Source organism: Quercus robur, chromosome 4 (genome assembly GCF_932294415.1).
Source record: "Quercus robur chromosome 4, dhQueRobu3.1, whole genome shotgun sequence".
Taxonomy (NCBI): Eukaryota; Viridiplantae; Streptophyta; class Magnoliopsida; order Fagales; family Fagaceae; genus Quercus; species Quercus robur.
The window spans coordinates 49,630,011-49,650,269 of NC_065537.1; the positions used below are offsets into that span (position 1 = coordinate 49,630,011).

General features: G+C 43.7%; 1 protein-coding gene across 1 annotated transcript; it reads left to right on the forward strand.

The window, feature by feature from the left end:
- Positions 1-18,538: 18,538 nt before the first annotated feature.
- Positions 18,539-19,459, forward strand: LOC126722103 (uncharacterized). The gene has a single exon (XM_050425252.1). It carries the CDS (start codon positions 18,539-18,541, stop codon positions 19,457-19,459), a length of 921 nt encoding a protein of 306 aa, XP_050281209.1.
- Positions 19,460-20,259: the final 800 nt, after the last annotated feature.

Sequence of the window (20,259 nt, forward strand, 5' to 3'; positions counted from 1 at the left end):
TGTTGTAGTACTAGTATTCACCTATCATTGTATTATATATGTGACACAATTGTATTATCGGTAAGCAGGCTATGTATGTATTTCTAACCTTGGACATATGCTAATGGTATGTATATTTTGTGAACTGTTATGCTCCAAGGGATAATAGTTACGTACCTTGACTGTAGGATATGTAGTCTTTTGTATTATTAGGACGATACAATTGCCCAAGTTATGTATGTTCACTGTAAGCATGTAGGGCACATGTGTACTATTCAGATACCACGTGTAGGTATTATTTTTGTACACCATGGAGGTGTAATGCCAATGGTGAAAGTGAATTATGTGTGTTTTGATATAAATATTATGGGTATATTTGGATGCTCATTATTGATGTTGAAATGGATGAATTTGTTTGTATTGTTACAGGTTCATCTAGGCAATGCAGGTGTTTCTTTTGTAAGGCATTTCATATTTTCCGTAAAATGTTTGAACAAACCAAATATGGGAATTGACTTTCCGTAAAACGAATTCCGAGGCAGCCAAACAGTGGAATTCACTTTTTGCCCTATTTTCCATGGTGCAACCAAACAGCCTGAATACATTTTCCTTACAGGAAAACAATTTCCCCTGAAATCATTTTACGCTTGGAATTGACTTTCCGTTGAACCAAACGTAGCCTTAAACTCAAATTCCAACTCAAATTTTATCTCTCTTTGTCTCTCTTTGTTTGCATTTTCTATTGATCAAACCATAATAATGGTTTTGAAACCCACCACCCAGATTTGGGAACCGTGGCTAGGTCTCAAGGTTTAGCCCAAAGCTCTTAAAAAAAGAAAAGAGAAGGATTAGAGGAATAAGATGAAAAGAACAAAGATTAAAAATGCAGAAGAGCACTATCTTTTTGCTGCAGAGGAGATCCCTTGCTGACTTTCAAGTGAGAAGTAGGATTTTAGAAGATTATTTCTGACGAGTGACAAGAGAGGAAATTGATAGACGACCATAATCCCCTCAGGCAACATCCTCATCCAAACAAGGGACCAATGGACATAGAAACCTCCACTCCGTCATCACCACAACTTGCTGGACGAGAAGGAAGGCCTGCCAGTCCATACTTGAGAGGCGTACGTTACTGGATTGCCATAAATCTCTTTACTGTTGGAACACCAACGACACTCTCATTAATATCCTAGGAAAGTGTTACAACCAGCCACACTCAAGCCTCCATTAAACACGCTCCCCAATGGCTAGGAAAAAGAAGCAAGTATATATACAAGCACCTCTTATCTCACACCTACAAAGGTATGGAAAACCCCTAATCTACAAGTGATTCTATATTCTAGTATTATTCTAGCTATTCTAACTTAGGCGTCGGAGGCTCTATGGCAGGCACCACACTGGTGACACACATTTCTTCCTTTCATCATTGTTTCCTCAAGATCAAGTCGGCATAAGATGACACAATCTAGACGGGAACTCTGATTGATGATCTCAGGCATCATCAGTTTGGCGCTGTCAATGGGAAAAGTTGAAAACTCTCTTTAGCACCTAGTACAAGAGCACTGTTTCATTCAACTTACAATTCCAAATGGAGTCCAATGTTAATCAAGATCCTACTGCATTGGCTCTACAAATTCAATCACTCACAACCACTGTGGAAGAGCTTACTAGGAAAAACCAAGAAATGAGGCAGCGATTGCAACAGGAAGATAACCGATCGAAGACCAATAGGGATGACGATGGGGACAATCATAGGAGGCGATCTAGCACCCCAAAAGAGGCAAACTCAGATCTTCTTAGGGAGATGAGAAAGGAGATGGAAGAACTGAGAAATGCTATTAAGGGAAGAACAGCTCAGAATCTGGATAGGATGGTCAAAAAGATAGACTCACCCTTCACCTTAGCAGTCTAGGAATGCCCGGTGCCCTCTAAGTTCCGTCTACCCCAACTTAAGCCCTTTAACGGATTAAAGGATCCATTGGATCACCTCAATACCTTCAAGACGACTCTAGGTCTCCAGCAACCCCCTAACGAGATACTGTGCCGTTCTTTCCCCACTACCCTCAAAGGGGCAGCCAGAGAATGGTTCACCAAATTACCAACGTCCTCCATCCACAACTTCGAGCAACTAAGCAGTTCCTTTGTTCGTCATTTTGTCGGCAGGCAACATCCAAAAAGGCCGGCTGACCATTTGCTCACCATCAAGCAAGGAGAAAAGGAAACCTTAAGGTCCTATGTAACGCATTTTACCCGAGGAACTTTGGAAGTGGATGAGGCAGACGATAAGGTACAACTAATGACCTTCAAGGCTAGATTAAAGCCCAGGGAATTCGTGGTTTCCTTGGCTAAAAATCCCCCAAAGACAATAGCAGAGATGCTTTTGAAGGCACAGAAGTACATGAACGCTAAGGATGCCCTAGCAGCCATAGAGGAATAGACAAACCTAAGGAAAAGAAGAAAGAGAAAGAAGACAATCGAAGAGGGAGAAAAAGGGATCGGGCGGACCGACAGAATGCCAAAGGGGGTAGATGAAGAGATGAAAAAAACCCTCGTCCAATGAAGTTCACGCCTTTAGTGGTGCCCATTGACCAGAGTTTGATAGAGATTAAGGATGAACAACACCTTAAATGGCCCAAGCCATTACAATCGTCACCTAGTATGCGCGATAAGAGGAAATAATGCCGTTTTCACAAAGATCACGAGCATTACACAAAGGACTATCGAGACCTGAAAGAGCAAATAGAAGAACTCATACAGAAGGGGAAACTACAGAAGTACGTGAAAAAGGGGAGATTCCAACAGGTACAGGGATAGTAAAAAGGATCAACATGAAGGTTCCAAGAGAGACGAGGATGACCTACCGCCTCGTCCACAGAGTACAATAAGGGAAATAAAAACCATAGCGGGAGGACCATCTACGGGAGGGTCATTCAAGTCCCTCAAGAAATTATATCTAAGGCAGGTGAACAGTGTTCATAGCTTGCCTCCTCTGAAGCAGAGACGAACGAACCAAGACAGGTATTTCTCAGAAGACGATGCCAGAGGAATAAAACAGCCTCATGATGATCCGTTGGTCATTACAATCATGATTGAGGGATTTAACACCATAAGGGTTCTAGTAGACAACGGGAGCTCGATGGACATTATCTACCTTTCTGCCTTCCAGCAGTTAAAAGTAGACTCGAAGAGACTTCGTCCTTTCGAATCTCCCCTCATCAATTTCAATGGAGACAAGGTGTACCCCAGGGGAATAGTAACGTTGACGATCACGGCTGGCTCATATCCCCTCCTGGTAACTAACAAGCTTAACTTTTTGATAGTAGACTCACCTTCGTCCTACAATGTCATTATAGGACGACCTACTCTTAATCGCTAGAAAGCTGCCACTTCCATGTACTGCTTGAAGGTGAAGTTTCCAACAGAACAGGGGGTTAGAGAGATAAAAGGAGATTAGGTGCTAACAAGGGAATGTTACTAGGCAGTCCCACCCTCAAAGGAAAACCACACATGGATAATTGATGACAAGATGCCAGAAATTGTTGAAAAGCTGGAAATGATAGAGTTGGCCGAAGGAGATCCTACAAAGATGACCCAAGTTGGGACGAGTCTGAACCCACAGACAAAGGAAGAGACTATCAGCTTCCTGAAAGATAACCTGGACATGTTTGCATGGAGCCACGAGGACATGCCAAGTATCCCAACAAACATTATTCAACACCGCTTGAATGTAGACCCTGAGAAGAAACCCGTCCAGCAAAGAAGAATAGTTTTTGCCCCAGAATGGAACAAAGTAGTCATGAACGAAGTGAACAAGTTACTCACTACTAATTTTGTTAGGGAAGTCTATTATCCAGAGTGGCTAGCAAAAAGGACAACTTTCCTCTACCAAGAATTGACCTACTGGTGGATTTAACAGCCGAACACAAACTCCTTACTTTCATGGACGCATTTTCTGGGTACAACCAGATACAAATGGCTGAGGAAGATCAGGAAAAGACAGTCTTCATCACCAGCCAGGGTCTCTATTGCTACAGGGTTATGCCCTTTAGGCTGAAGAATGTAAGGGCCACATACCAAAGATTGGTAAACCAGATGTTCAGCAAACAGATTGAGAGGAACGTGGAAATATATGTCGATGATATGCTCGTCAAGAGCAAGGAAGAAGAGGACCACTTGGACGATCTCAGGGAGACGTTCAACATGCTTAGACAATACAGCATGAAGTTAAACCCATCCAAATGTGCTTTTGGAGTCTCCTCCTGAAAGTTCCTCGGGTTCATGGTATCGCAAAGGGGAATAGAAGCAAATTCTGAGAAAATCAGGGCTATCCTGGAAATGTCCTCTCCAAAGACAGTCAAAGAAGTGCAATCTCTCGCAGGAAGAGTGGCAGCTCTCAACAGGTTCGTCTCAAAGGCAACAGACAAATGTCTCCCTTTCTTCAAGGCCTTAAAGCGAGCATTTGCCTGGACGGAGGAGTGTGAGACAACATTCCAGGAGTTAAAAAGATACTTGAGCAACCTCCTGATAACGCCTTAAAATGTATACTTTTTATATATTTATGTGGGCGTTATCTCCTTATTACTATGCTTAATTTGTATAATTAAGCCATGATTTGCATTAGTCCTTATTATTTATCTTTACATAATTTCTTGAATAAGATGTCATTCATTGTGTGTAATTTTCTACTTTCAAGAAATCATGTGAGAAAGATGAGTTTACAGGAATTTATGAGAGAATGGAGGCCAAACTAGAATTAAAGTGGAGCTAAAAGACCATGCTTAAATGTCGAAGGAGGTGTAGCTGGAGTTCCTGGATCGTCTACCATGATTGGAAGCTTCAAATAAGGAAAGAAATCAAATAGGCAGGATATGAAAAGGAAAAATCTGATTTGAGCACTGATCAGTATTTTGGGTGTTTCTCTCTCCTCAAAAATCCAATTGATACAAGGTTAGATGGGTTGGAATCGTGACCTAAATATCTACAACTTTCTAGTTTTGAATTTTTCGAAATTCTCAATTTGTGAAGGCCGAAATTAACTCACAACTTACTTCTGTAAACTTGGACGGAAATTAAAATAGTATAAGTTTTATTTTTCTTTGGACACTTAGACAGTAGGGTTTTGAAGGGAGGCTGGTAGAACGAATTTTGGCAGAGAAAACCTTGTATTTTTCTTTCTCTAATGGCAACCTAAGCTCTTTGCTAGGGCTAGGGGTTATGTTTCTTCTATATGATATGAATATTCAATGTGATTCTTTCTAGGATTTTATCAACGACATATGTGATTGTTCACTTAGATTTCTTTTGATGTATTAGTTCTTCCATGCTTTCAATAAGTTCAATCATGTTTTTCTTATTGTTTAGATGAATTTCTAATAGTTTCAAATAGAAATCAGGTTTTAAAGTGAATGGGTTTTTTCTGAAAACTATTCTAACCATATTATTAATCGAGGTTATCATGTGTTTTTGAATTGTCTCAGTTCAACCAAATCATAAGTTTTTAATTGTATAAGAACAATCAATTATAAAATATATAATTTCTTAGATCACAAAGCAAAAGTACTTTTCTTCTTCACCCAATTTGTTTTTTTAATTACATTTTCTTTGAATTTACCTCGCCCCTTGTGGTTCAACCTCAGTACTCCGAGAATTATATTGCTACAATCTCCTGTACTTGGGAGTGAGCAAGCACCCCCCACTCCTGAGTCTGTCCAAGGAAGGAGAGGATTTATTTCTCTACTTGGCAGTATCTATAACTGCAGCCAGCGCAGCCTTGATCAGGGAAGAGAACAAGATACAACTTCCGGTGTACTATATCAGCCAGGCATTTCAAGGAGCTAAAGCCCGATACCCACGGATTGAGAAGATTACCTTTGCCCTAATAGTGGCCTCGAGAAAACTTCGTCCATACTTCCAGGCTAACACGATCATAGTGATAATAGACCAGCCCATCAAGAAAGCAATGAATAAACTTGAGGCTGCTGGACGGATGGTACAATGGGCTATTGAGCTTAGTCAGTTTGATATAGAATATCGACCCCGGACGGCCATAAAAGCTCAGGCATTGGCAGACTTCATAGCGGAATTCACTACCCCCAAGCATGAAGAAAACCAGGAAGAACTTTGGACTATCCATATAGATGGATCGTCCACCCAAAAGAGTGGGGAGTCGGTGTCATCACCACTTCTCCTGAAGAAGATGTTTTGAAGTACGAGGTCCAGCTCAAATTCCCTGTGACCAATAACGAAGCAGAGTACGAAGCTATACTAATGGGGCTAAAAACAGCTCGAGCACTTAGAGCTAAAAATATTCTGCTAAAGAGCGATTCACAACTCGTCATAGGGCAGGTCAGGGGAGATTTCGAAGCTAAGGAGACAAGAATGCAGAAATACCTCAAGTTGACGAACTAGCTGGTGAGCAACTTTGATCGTGCAAAGTTTGTTCAGATCCCATGGGATCAAAATGTTGAAGCTAACAAAGTGGCACAGATTGCATCAGCAGATGGTCAAACAAAGGTAAACAGTTGGAGGTTGGAAGAACAAAACTCTCCTAGCATCAAAGAATTTTAAACCTTCCCTGTACACACTCACTCCGAATGGATGAGTCCAATTCTGTCTTACCTTAAAGATGGATGATTACCACCGGACCCTGAGGAAGCCAAGTAGATCAGGAAACAAGCTACTCGATTCATGGTGCTCAATGACGAGCTTTACAAAAGAGGTTTCTCGTAGCCTTACTTGAGGTGCGTAGAAGAAGAAGAAGCCAAGTATGTTCTAGAAGAGGTGCACGGGGGAGTTTGCGGCGACCACATGGGGGCCAAGTCCCTCATCCAGAAGATCATGAGGGCAGGTTATTTTTGACCCACAATGCAACAAGATGCAGTGAATTTCGTTAAAAGATGTGACAGTTGCCAAAGATATAGGAATGTCCAACGAGTCCCAGGGGAACAGATGATGACCATTTCCCCACCCTGGCCATTTGCACAGTAAGGGATTGACATTATGGGCCCACTACCACAGGGAAAGAGACAGATGAGGTTTTTACTCATTGCAATCAACTACTTTACGAAATGGGTTGAGGCGGAAGCACTAGCAATGATCACAGAAGCAAAGGTACAAAATTTTGTATGGAAAAATATTGTTTGCAAGTTCGGGATACCCAGGACGATTATCTCAGACAATGACTGCCAGTTTGACAGTCACGGATTCAAGTTATTTTGCTCGAACCTGGGCATCAAGAACAAGTATTCATCACCAGGACATCCTCAGGTCAATGGACAGACAAAAGTAATGAATCGAACCTTGCTAAAAATCATCAAGGCTCGACTAATGGGGGCAAAGGGAGCATGGGCCGAGGAGCTACCAAGCGTTCTGTGGGCCTATACGACTACAGCACGAACACCCACAGGAGAGACGCCCTTCAACCTAACCTACGGAACAGAAGCAGTCATCCCAGTCGAAGTAGGAATTACTAGCCTCAGGAGGGAGTTCTTTGACGAACAAAGCAACGACGATCAATTAAAGCTGAGTCTGGACTGTTTGGAAGAAGTTAGAGACCGAGCCTCCCAAAGAATGACTAAGTACCAGCAGAAGATGGCCGAGTACTACAATCAAAGGATAAAACTAAAAAGATTCAACATTGAAGACCTCGTCCTTCGAAAAGTGACTCCGGCAACAAAAGACCCAGCACAAGGCAAGCTAGGACCAACGTGGGAAGGACCCAACAAGGTCGTCCATTATTCTGGCCAAGGAAGTTACCATCTGAAGGATCTAGATGGAAACAAGCTACCTCATCCATGGAATGTCGAGCACCTAAAGAGGTATTACGAATAGGAATCATAGCCTAATTGTAAGCAGTCAGCAATGCCTTAAACTTTCTTCTGTTTTGCAAAGTGAATAAACATATCATTCAATAGTTATTGTGTTGTGATTATCTTATATACTGAATTATCATCCAAATCAAAGACGATAAGATTACTTAAATGGATGTACATCGTCCAAATCAAAGACGATAAGAGTCCTTAAGTGGATGTACATTGTCCAAACGAAAGATGATAAGATTCCTTAAATGGATGTGCATCGTCCAAATCAAAGATGATAAAATTCCTTGAATGGATGTACATCGTTCAAACTAAAAACAATGAAATTCCTTGAATGGATACACGACGTCCAAAATAAAGATGTGGAGATTCCCTAAACAGATGCATATCGTCTAATGGGAAGCAATGAAAACCCTACAAACAAAATCTGTTATTTAGCCTAACAAGTCCACAACGAACGCTAAAAAGGATAGTGGACGAACATACACTCTTCATAAGTATTTTCCAAGTCCCCAATGGACAGCAAAAATATAAGACTAACCTAACCAGGTTGGTAAACAGATATTCTAATAGATATTCCTCTAGGTTCACAACAGATACAAGAAGTAAGAGCATTCACAAGCAAATGGGAACACAAGGTAAATATGCATATGTATACATAAGAAATTCTAAGTTATTTAAAAAATACAAGGCTCAAAAAGATTGTTCATCCAAAAGGCCCAAAATTGTCAGGGCATTCAAAAAAAAAAAAAAAAAAAAAAAAAAAAACTAAGAGGCAATAGCATCATCAACAGGATCTTGAGGATCAACACCAGCAGCAAGGGTAACCTAGGATGCCTAGGCAGCCTCATCTGCTTCAATTTCCTTATCAACAGCTTTGAAGTCCAAATCTTCCAAGTCTACCCCTGGACCATGCTTCACCATGTACCTCCTGAGCAACTCGAACCCTTTGAAGTACCAACCAAATAATATGGCATTATATTCGTCGGTTGTCTGGAAAGCACAAACGGCCTTGGCCACGGCATTCTTCATTTTCTGCCCAGCTGGGGCCAAAAGCTCGTCTTTCTGCTTCACCTGCAGCTTCACAGCATCCAGTTCTTCAGTCAAGACCTTTATTTTTTCCTTGGACCAGTTACTTTCGTCCATTGCCACAATCAAGTCTTTCCTCAAACCTGAGGCCTCAGCTTCCAATGCCTCTACTTTCGAAGTAACCATAACGGCCTTCTCCTTACTTGCCAGGTACTGGGAAGATATATGCATTGCCTCCCCCAACACCTAGTATTCAAAAACACAGTGTTAACGATGGATATTCCTAACGCTAATAAGGAAGAACAAAAGATGAAGGAAACTTACCTGGACGAGTTTGTGAACATGGCGGTTCACCATCTCATGAGAAGGAACTCCGGAGATCTCCTTCAATTCATCTAGAGTAAAAATCTCGTTCTCCCGAGCCTGGGCCGTCTCGAAGTCAGCCCAAACACTAGCACCTATCTTCTCCTTGCCCTTCGTCTTGCGCTTCTTGTGATGAGGGTTGACTTCCTCAATAGAAAAGGCTGGGGAAGCTACCCCGCTCTCGTCCATGGCCGGAGTGGACGAACCCTTCTCAGTAGTCTCTTTTTCTTTCTCTTTCTCTTTATTGGTCAGCCTCAACCTGCGTTGGCCAATGCTAGAGAGGGGTTCATTCTTCTTTGCCTTAATACGGGCATAAAACTCTTGATTAAACTTAGTCGTCATTTCTGCAAAGGAGAAGAATGGAGTTAACCGAAGAAAAGAAGGATAAAAAGAGAAGTATGAAATGGACGATCTAGCTATTGTCATAAAGAAACTTACTTTTTTCTTCTCGGCGGATTGCACTAAGGACGTAGTGGGAAGGTTTTGGCCCCAAACAATGACGAGCTAGGGTCCTTGGATCCACCAAATCGTCAATCATGCTCGCGTACTCAATGGTTGCACGAACATGGTCAACAAACTTGTTTTCTAACTCTGGACGATCTTTGGCTAAAAAAAAAAAAAGAAGAGAGAGGGGGTCAAAATGGATGATCTAAGCCAAATGACAAACAAAAAAAGAGAGAACAATGCAAAGCAAACGCACCAAGTACGGGGGTCTCCCACCGACGCAGCAGCCTAAGGACATCCCCCCAGAAGTCATCAGAGAAGGTCTCCTAACCGTCACCTGACACGAAGAAGTACCTTGACTTCGAATAACGAAAGGACGAAGGCAGATCGGCGATGAGCCTAGACCTTCTATCCCAAGGCACAAGCTCATAATAACCAAACTCCTTGGACTCTTTAAGATGGTAAAGATGGACGAGCTCGTTCAGTGTGACCATGTCCCCGTCAGCAATGATCGTCCAGATCACCATACAACTTATGATGATCCTCCATGAATTTGGCATAAGTTGTCCTGGGGCTATGTTCAAGTAATGAAGGAGTTCCATTATGAATGGATGGACGGGGAACCTAAGGCCACACAGGAAAGCGACCTCATAAAAGCAAACTTCCCCGTGGGCAAAAGCACAGGCCTTTTCACCTTTCTTAGGGAGACGGGCATTGGTTCCCTCGGGGAACTGAAATCTATCCCTAAATCTGAAGAAAGTATCCTCTTTCAGAGAACACTCCTCTTGGAGGGCATGGAAAGGTCGGGGGAGGCCGGGACGGACGGACGGGAAGATGATGGCCTAGAGATGGCAATATCTATCTCAATCTCACCCAAACCAGCACTGGACGAGAGTATCGCCCCTAATTCACCAGATCTACCCTCAGAATTCATCCTTTCCCTCCTCAATACCTCTCGAACCGACTCAAACCAACTGAGGGATTCACTCAACAATGGGTACAACTCACCCAACGCTAAACTCAGACCGTTATTACCTAAGGCAAAATTCCTAACTGATGGGTAATGACCACTAGAACCACCTATAAATACATCTAAGCAAGCAAAGAAGAAGATAACAAAGGGAGAAGTGCACCTAATATCAGAATGATCCATCAAACAGAAATAGAGAAAGCAAAATTTCAAAAAAGGAACAAAGCACAGAAAAGGAAAGCTAAAAACAAAAGAAAAGAGAGTAAAGTGGGGTACCTGAAAAAGAGAGTGGAACTGAAAAGGAGAGGAGATAAGTGCAGAAGTCGCAACAGTAAAATCCAAGGGAAGCTAAAAATTCGGAGAAACACAAGGTAACTGGAATTTTGCAAAAATAAGGGCAAAAAGAAAACATCAGAGGTTTTAAAAGGAAGCGCCTCAAAAAAACGTGGGAAACTGAAAAGTTTTCACTAGAACCAAGGACCCCCCCAGCCAATCTTGAGAAGACACATGGCCACAACACACACCACGCCGCCATAAGGTAATAACTACAGAGAGGGAAACACAAAGCGCTAAAAAAAATAATAATAATAATAATAATAAAAAATATATATATATATAATAACAAATATATATATATATATATATAATGATAATAAGGGGAAGAGAAAGAAGCTCACCACATTCCACGGCCGTCTCCGAATTGAACGACCCCAAAATAGGGGGGCAGTTGATAGACGACCATAATCCCCTTAGGCAACATCCTCGTCCAAACAAGGGACCAATGGACGTAGAAACCTCCACTCCGTCATCACCACAACTCGCTAGACGAGAAGGAAGGCCTGCCAATCCATACCTGAGAGGCTTACGTTACTGGATTGCCATAAATCTCTTTACCGTTGGAACACCAACGAAACTCTCATTAACATCCCAGGAAAGCGTTACAACCAGCCACATTCAAGCCTCCATTAAACACGCTCCCCAACGGCTAAGAAAAAGAAGCAAGTATTATACAGGCACCTCACACCTACAAAGGTACAGAAAAAGCCCAATCTACAAGTGATTCTATATTCTAGTATTATTCTAGCTATTCTAACTTAGGCATCAGAGGTTCTGTGGCAGGCACCACACCGATGACGCACATTTCTTCCTTTCATCATTGTTTCCTCAGGATTGGGTCGGCATAGGACGACACCATCTGGACGGGCACTCTGACTGACGATCTTAGGCATCATCAGAAATAAAAGTGATAGTTGAAAGATCATCTTTCACATGGGTGCCAGTGGACTTGTGGTTGTGAACTTTTGGGATTTTTTTTTATTTTTTTTATTTTAACTTAAAGCTTGCACGCGCACACCCCACAAGAATGAAAAGGGTGTTCTAGAGCTCCCAATGACCAACGTGTTATAGGATTTGAGAACATGATTTCTGACGAGTGACGAGAGAGGAAATAAAAGTGAGATTTGAAAGATCATCATTCACGTGGGTGCCAGTGGATTTGTGGTTGTGAACTTTTCAGATTTTTATTTTTATTTTTATTTTTATTTTTTAACTTAAAGCTTGCACACGCACACCCCGCAAGAATGAAAAGGGTGTTCTGGAGCTCCCAATGACCAACCTGTTGTTTCTTGGTTAATTACTTAATTTCAAAAGGAGCTTCTCAAAAAAAAAAAAAATTCAAAAGGATGTTCTGGACCTCCCAATGACCAATATGTTGTTTCTTGGTCAATTTCTTTAACCTTTAGTGATTAGTCTAATTCTTAATCCTACAAAACCACCCATTCATGTATTAATTTATTAAATTCATTTATTGTTTTACATTATACTAGATATTAAGATTTACATGGTAGATTAAATAAATATATACAACATTACCATTTATTGTTTTCATGTTGATGGGACTGATGAACTCAACCTCCCTGAACAATCTCATCAAGACCAACAATGCCGTCCTCTGAGACGAGCTAACCACATGTCCATATCACTGACAATAATAACAAAGCTATTCAATGCAGCCACTAATGTCCCAAGCGGTTACAAGACCAGCTGTACAGACCATTGGAATTAAGGCCCACATTACTGAGCATGAAGCGTTACCAAGAGAGACATTAAAGCCACATTAACAACCACAACGGCTAGGAGCTATGAAAACATATATAAAGCCCTCACAGCACCAATACAAGATACATAGACACACCTAAAAGCATTACTAGTTATTCTGATACTCTGTTATTTCCTAAAAGCCTTCTTATACTGACTTTGGCATCGAAGACGTTGTGGCAAGCACCACACCGGTGACCACCTTAGGGGAGCTATCTTACCATTTTCATGGTGACACAGACGAAGACATGGCTCCATCTGGACGCACTTGCAACGATTGACAAATCTGCACTTCATCAGTTTGGCGCTATCTATGGGGATGAAATCTTCGTACTTAAGTTCGAAAGCGTAGTTTCCAACTAAGTTCTATATTCAGATGGAGTCCAACCAGGATTCTGCAGCATTAGCTCTGCAAGTCCAGGCTCTTGCAGCTACCGTCGAAGAGCTCACCAGACAGAATTAGGAAATGAGGCTATAACTTCAGTAGTGGGAGAACCGGTCTAGGGCCAATCAAGACAATGAAGGAGATAGCCATTGAAGGAGTGACCGTTGAGGGCCAACTACTCCGGACGAACAAAACTCGGATCTTCCCTGGGAGATGAGAAAGGAGATGGATGAGCTGAGGAACACCATTAAAGAAAAGACAGACCGAAGCCTGGATAGAATGGTATCTAGGCAACAGATTCGCCCTTCACCACAGCAGTCCTGGAATGCCCTGTGCCGTCAAAGTTTCGCTTATCTCAGCTTGAGCCATTTGATGGACTTAAGGATCCTTAAGACCACCTCAACACCTTCAAGATGACACTAGGCCTTCAACAACCTCCCGATGAAATACTGTGTCGTTCCTTCCCCACCATTCTTAAAGGAGCTGCAAGGGAGTGGTTCACAAAGTTACCAACATCGTCCATCAATAGCTTCGAGTAATTAAGTAACGCCTTTTTGTGCCACTTTGTCAGGGGACAATGCCCGAAGAGGCCAACAAACCACTTACTCACCATTAGACAAAGGGAGAAAGAAAACCTGAGATCATACGTAAAACACTTTACTCGAGAGACTCTGGAGGTGGACAAAGCTGACGACAAAGTGCAGTTGACGACCTTTAAAGCGGGATTGAAGTCCAGAGAGTTCGTGGTTTCACTTGCGAAAAATCCTCCTAAGATGATGGCATAGATGTTACTGAAGGCACAGAAGTACATGAATGCTGAAGATGCTTTAGCCGCCATTAAGAACGTGGAAAGACTTGGAGACAAGGGAAGGAACGAGGACGATCGTAGAGGACGAAAGAGGGAGCGCCCAGATCGTCAGACTAGTGATGGGAGTAAAAGGAAAGACGAAAAAGTTCCTCGAACGGTAAAATACACTCCTTTAGTTATGCCTGTTGCCAAAATTTTGGCACAGATTAAGGATGAACATTACCTCAAATGGCCAAGGCCATTACATTCGTCGCCCAACGTGCGTGACAAAAAGAAGTACTACCGGTTTCACAAGGATCACAGCCACTACACAGAGGATTGCAGGGACCTAAAGGAACAGATAGAGGAGCTTATATGGAAAGGAAAGCTGTAGAAGTATGTGAAAAAAGGGAATTCCAGTAGGTTCAGAGGTGACGACAAAAACCAATGTGAACCCTCACCCAGGGACGAGGATCACACGCCCCAACGCTCATTGAGTGTGATCGGGGAGATAAAGACAATTACAGGTGGCCCATCCATAGGAGAGTTGTACAGATCCCTCAAGAAAGCATAACAAAGGCAAGTGAACAGTGTTTACAGAATTCCCCCATTTAAGCAAAGACGGACAGACCGTGATATGTTTTTCTCGGAAGAGGATGCTAGAGGAGTGAAGCAGCCTCATGACGACCCTTTGGTCATAATGCTCACAATAGAAGGGTTCAATACTAGGAGAATCCTTGTGAACAATGGCAGCTCCATGGACATCATCTACCTCTCCGCTTTTCAGCAGTTGAAGCTAGATCCAAGAAGGCTTCGTCCATTCTACTTTCCCCTCGTCAGCTTCAGTGGAGACAGGGTGTATCCCAAGGGCATAGTGACATTGACAGTTACAATAGGGACTCACCCAAGGCAGCTGACTCGTCAATTAGACTTTTTGATAGTAGATTGTCCTTCATCTTATAATGTGATCATCGGGAGACCCACGCTCAATCGTTGGAAAGCAGTCACGTCCACCTATTGCTTGAAGGTAAAATTTCCAACAAATAATGGTGTGGGTGAGGTAAAACGAGATCAAGTACTGGCTAGGTACCAGGTTGTGCTAGCTGCCAAAGAAAACCATACATGGATGATTGAGGAAAAGGAAGAAAACAAAGTGGAAGCCTTGGAAACAGTGGAATTGGTCGAAGAAGAGAGAGCAAAGATGACCAGAATAGGAACAACATTAAGTCCCAAGATGAGGACGAGACTCATCCAGATCCTTAAGGAGAACCTGGATGTCTTTGCATGGAATCACGAGGACATGCCAGGTATATCCTCAAAGGTCATCCAACATAAGCTGAATGTGGACCCGGAGAAGAAGCCTGTCCAGTAGAGACGACGAGTCTTCACTCCGGAATGAAACTAAGCAATTACGGATGAGGTTAACAAGTTATTATCGGCAGGCTTTATTCGGGATTTTTACTATCCTGATTGGCTTGCCAATGTTGTCCTAGTGAAAAAAGCGAATGGGAAATGGAGAATGTGCGTGGACTTCATGGACCTAAACAAAGCTTGTCCGAAAGATAGTTTCCCTCTGCCAAGGATAGACCAGCTGGTGGACTCTACAGCCGGGTATAAATTACTTACGTTCATGGATGCTTTCTCAAGATACAACTAGATAAAAATGGCTGAAGAGGACCAGGAGAAAACTGCTTTCATCACAAGTTAAGGGCTCTATTGCTATAAGGTAACCCTTTGGACTGAAAAATGCAGGAGCAACCTACCAGAGGCTAGTGAATAAAATGTTCAGCAATCAGATTGGGAGAAATATGGAGGTATATGTGGATGACATGCTCGTCAAGATTAAAAAAGAGCTTGCTCATCTAGACAACCTCACGGAAACATTTGCCACACTCAGACAGTAACAGATGAAGTTAAACCCCAGTAAATATGCCTTTGGAGTAGCCTCCGGGAAGTTCTTGGAATTCATGGTGTCCCAAAGGGGGATAAAAGTAAACCAAGAGAAAGTGAGAGCCATACTCGATATGGCATCGCCAAAGACAGTCAAAGCTAAAGTGATGGACAAATGCTTGCCCTTCTTCAAGACATTGAAGCAAGCTTTTGCCTGGACTGATGAATGCGAGGCAACTTTTCAAGAACTCAAGCGCTACCTGAGCAATCCGCCCCTCCTAAGTCCGTCCAAGGAAGGAGAAGACCTATATTTGTATCTGGCAGTATCAGCCACAACCATGAGTGCAGCCTTAATCCGAGAAGAAGACAAGAAACAGTTCGTAGTTTATTATGTCAGCCAAGCTGTTCAAAGGGAAGAAGCCAAGTACCCAAGGATTGAAAAGATTGCATTTGCATTAATAGTTGCTTCGCATAAGTTGCGACCGTACTTTCAAGCGAACCCCATCCTGGTAATGACGGACCAACCAATCAAGAAATCCATGAGTAAGCCTGAGGCAGCAGGGAGAATGGTCCAATGGGCAATCGGACTTAGCCAGTTCGACATCGAGTACCACCCCAAAATAGCCATTAAGGCATAGGCTCTAGCAAACTTCATCGCCGAGTTCACTCTTCCAAACGAGGACGACCATACTAACGAGACAGAATGGTGGATAATACAAACCGATGGTTCGTCTGCCCAAAACAGGGGGGAGTAGGGGTTGTCATAACCACCCCAGTTGGAGAAACGCTTAAATATGGAGTTCAACTAAAATTCCCGGCCACCAATAACGAGGTAGAGTATGAAGGAATACTGTCGGGGTTAAGAGTCGGGAAAGCACTAGGAGCTAAAAACCTGTTTCTCCAGAGTGATTCTAAGCTAGTAATAAGGCAGATAAAAAAGGAATATGAAGTGTACGGCACCGAGGTCCCAAGACCCAGATGGGCCCTGGGCTCAGGCCCAATGGCACGGCCCCATCACTCTAAGCTCTGCTTGAAACTACCTTTAAGAAATACGAGTTTTGAGCCTCGGTCCCTAAACTATGCTCTGCATAAATTTCCCGAACAATCAATGAAACCTTGTCCGGACGTACCATAGGATGCTCGGCAGTTCGGGGAACATCACTACCGAGCATATTCACCTAAGTTGGAACCAAGTTCCAAAGCCATAATCGCTGCATTCCACTCTCACCTAAACATCCACTTATAACAGATAATATTGGACCTTCAATTGCACTAACAATGGCAATAATCATGATCTCCCCACTAACTTAGAGCTATAAATAGGAGAAGTTGGGGAAGAAGAAAGGGTTCAGAGAAAAGGGAGAAAAAACAGTCATTTAGAAAGGGAGGAGAGACATTACTTTGAGTTTCTGTGCCAAGAACGACCCAAAGTAGGAAATCTTAAAGCCCACTTTATAAATAAGTTGTGAGCCCAAGTGAGGTTAAGCCCAACAGTCTCATTTCTGGCGCGCACAATTGGCACCCACCGTGGGGCTCTCCTGCGAAGCTATGGTTCGACAGAGACTCAAATAAGGGAAATGTCCGAGAGGCGTTTGGGAGGGCGCGCCCAGAATGGTTTGGTAGGATCTTCTCGGGGATCCATGTGGTAGGGAAGAAGACAGAAAGGGTGCGAGGATAGGGAGCGTCTGCGAGGAGAGGAAGAGTTTGGCCTGGGAGAAGGATCGGACTAGACCCGCCGAACGATGTCGGGTGTCTCGGGACACGAGCAGTATGATGATAAAGACCGAGAGCTGGAGCGATTGCGCAGACTGGTAATGGATCTAGAGCTGGAAGCAAGGGGTTGACGCCAAGAAAGGGACCGAAACCACCAACAAAGGAGAAATGATAGAACGGGAAATTGAGGCGAAGAGGGCTCTAGCCAATCTGGTACCCAACGATTCCAAAACCGATTGCCCTCTCGAGAATCACGCTGGCGCAGGAATCACTCACACTCCCGAGAGACAGGTCATCGCCGGAACCGTTCACGTTCGCATGGATACGACGACCGAGGATCGGATTCGCTAGAGGAACGGTGACCACACAATGCTGCCATGGATGCCATGAGCCGAGCCTTACAAAGGGCTGCTCGATCACCATTCTCTGATGAAATTGAACGGGCCCCTATGCCGAGTCAATTTACACGACCGACATTCAATTCCTACGATGGGAAGACGGACCCTGTGAAGCATGTCAGTCATTATATCCACATGATGTCCTTGCATGCACACAATGATGCATTGATGTGTAAGGTATTCCCCTCTAGGCTCGGCTCCACGGCCCTGAGATGGTTCAATGGGTTACGAAAAGGCTTCATTCGCATCTTTGCCGAGCTGATCCAAGAGTTCGGCAATAGATTCGTGACATGCAGTCAAGTGCCGCAGCCGGTGGATGCGCTACTTTCCATAAAGATGAGGGTCGGTGAAACCCTTCGGAGTTACGCCAGCCAGTACTGGGAACTCTACAACGAGATCGGTGGAGGAAATGAGAAGATAGCGGCAAGCACCTTCAGGATGGGGCTTCCCGAGGATTCTGAACTACAGGAGTCGTTGACGAAAAGACCTCCCGAGGATATGAGGCAACTTATGAGACGCATTGAGTATAAACGCCTGGAAGATGATCGGCTGCAAAATAAGGGGAAAGCCCCGTTACTTGGGAGATCTCGGTAGGGCATTATTCCGACAAGACCGAAAAAAGATTTCAGGATGCAGGAACTAGAGGCGCAAATTGAAGGAGTTAATATGGCGTTCAAAGAGCCTATGCACAAGATTCTAGATCGTATTAAGAACGAATCGTTCTTCAAGTGGCCGAATAAAATGGGGGGTGATCCATCTCGGAGGAATCAAAACTTGTACTGCACATACCATAGGGATAAAGGGCACACCACCGAGCAGTGTCGGGTACTAAAAGATCATCTCGGACAGCTAGTAAAACCAGGGTATCTGAAAGAGTTCGTACCGGACTCCGCAGACCAGGAGGCCGGCCAGGGTGTTCAGCAGAAAAGGAATCCCCTCCCACCACCGCTGGGAATGATCGAAGTCATCCACGCTGCCCCGAGAGGTACGGCAGCAGCTAAGGGAGTACTGACAGTGGCCTGCGCGGAGGGAGAATCACCCGAGAAGAGGATGAAAGTTGGTCGGCTAACCATCTCTTTTGGCAAGGAAGACTTGGAGGGGACGATCCAACCTCACGATGATGCATTGGTAGTAACAGCTCGGATAAGCGGGTTCTTAGTGAAAAGAGTGATGATAGACCAAGGAAGCGGAGCTGACATAATGTACCCGGATCTGTTCGTAGGGCTCGGATTGAAGAGTCAGGATTTGGCGAAGTATGATACGCCGCTGGTCTCGTTTGACGGAAGAGTCGTGATTCCCGAAGGACAGATTTCTCTCTCGGTGGACATGGAAGGCAAGGAAGTAATAATGACCTTCATTGTAGTCCGATCATTCTCACCGTACACTGCAATCCTAGGCAAACCGTGGATTCACGCAATGAAGGCCGTTCCGTCCACCCTGCACGTGAAAGTCAAATTTCCCACCGAGTATGGAGTCGCCGTGGTACGAGGGAACCAACGAGTGGCTAGGCAGTGTCTTGTCCCCGCGGTCAGATGGAAGAGCGAACAGATCGGACAAGCGGAGGCCATTGAAAAAGAAACTTTATAGCAATTACAGAAGCCCCGAGGGGAAACGAGGGCGGACGTTGCCGAGGAGGTTTTGAAGGTTAGAATTTTTCCAGACACTGACAAGTATTTCCAGATAGGCACAAACATGAATGACCGAGAAAAGGTAGAGATGTTGTTGTTCCTTTTGTAGAATGTGGATGTTTTTGCCTGGAGTCCATATGAAGTGCCTGGCGTAGATCCCGAGTTCATTGTCCACAAGCTTAACGTGGACCCATCATTCCCCCCGAAAAAACAAAAACCGAGAAAAGTATCGAAGGAGCATGTTGACGCGGTAAACTTGGAAGTCCAGAGGCTAAAGGAGGCAGGAGTGATAAGAGAAATATTCTTCCTGAAATGGTTAGTGAATACGGTGGTAGTAAAGAAAAAGAACGGTAAATGGAGAGTTTGTGTGGATTTCACAGACTTAAATCGGGCATGTCCCAAAGATCCATTCCCAATGCCCAAGATTGATCAATTAGTAGACGCCACGTATGGGCACCCGAGGATGAGCTTCTTGGATACTTTCCAGGGGTACCACCAAATTGCCTTGGCGCCTGAGGACCGAGAAAAGATGGCATTTATCTCCCCGAGTGCAAATTATCACTATGAAGTCATGCCGTTTGGATTGAAGAACGTCGGAGCCACATACCAACGGATGATGACGAGGATGTTCCGAGAGAAAATTGGGTGCACAATGGAAGTATACATTGACGACATAGTGGTAAAGAGCAGAAAGGAGTCGCAATATACGGAAGACCTCTGGGAAGTATTTGAGATACTCCGGCAGCATAAGTTGCGCCT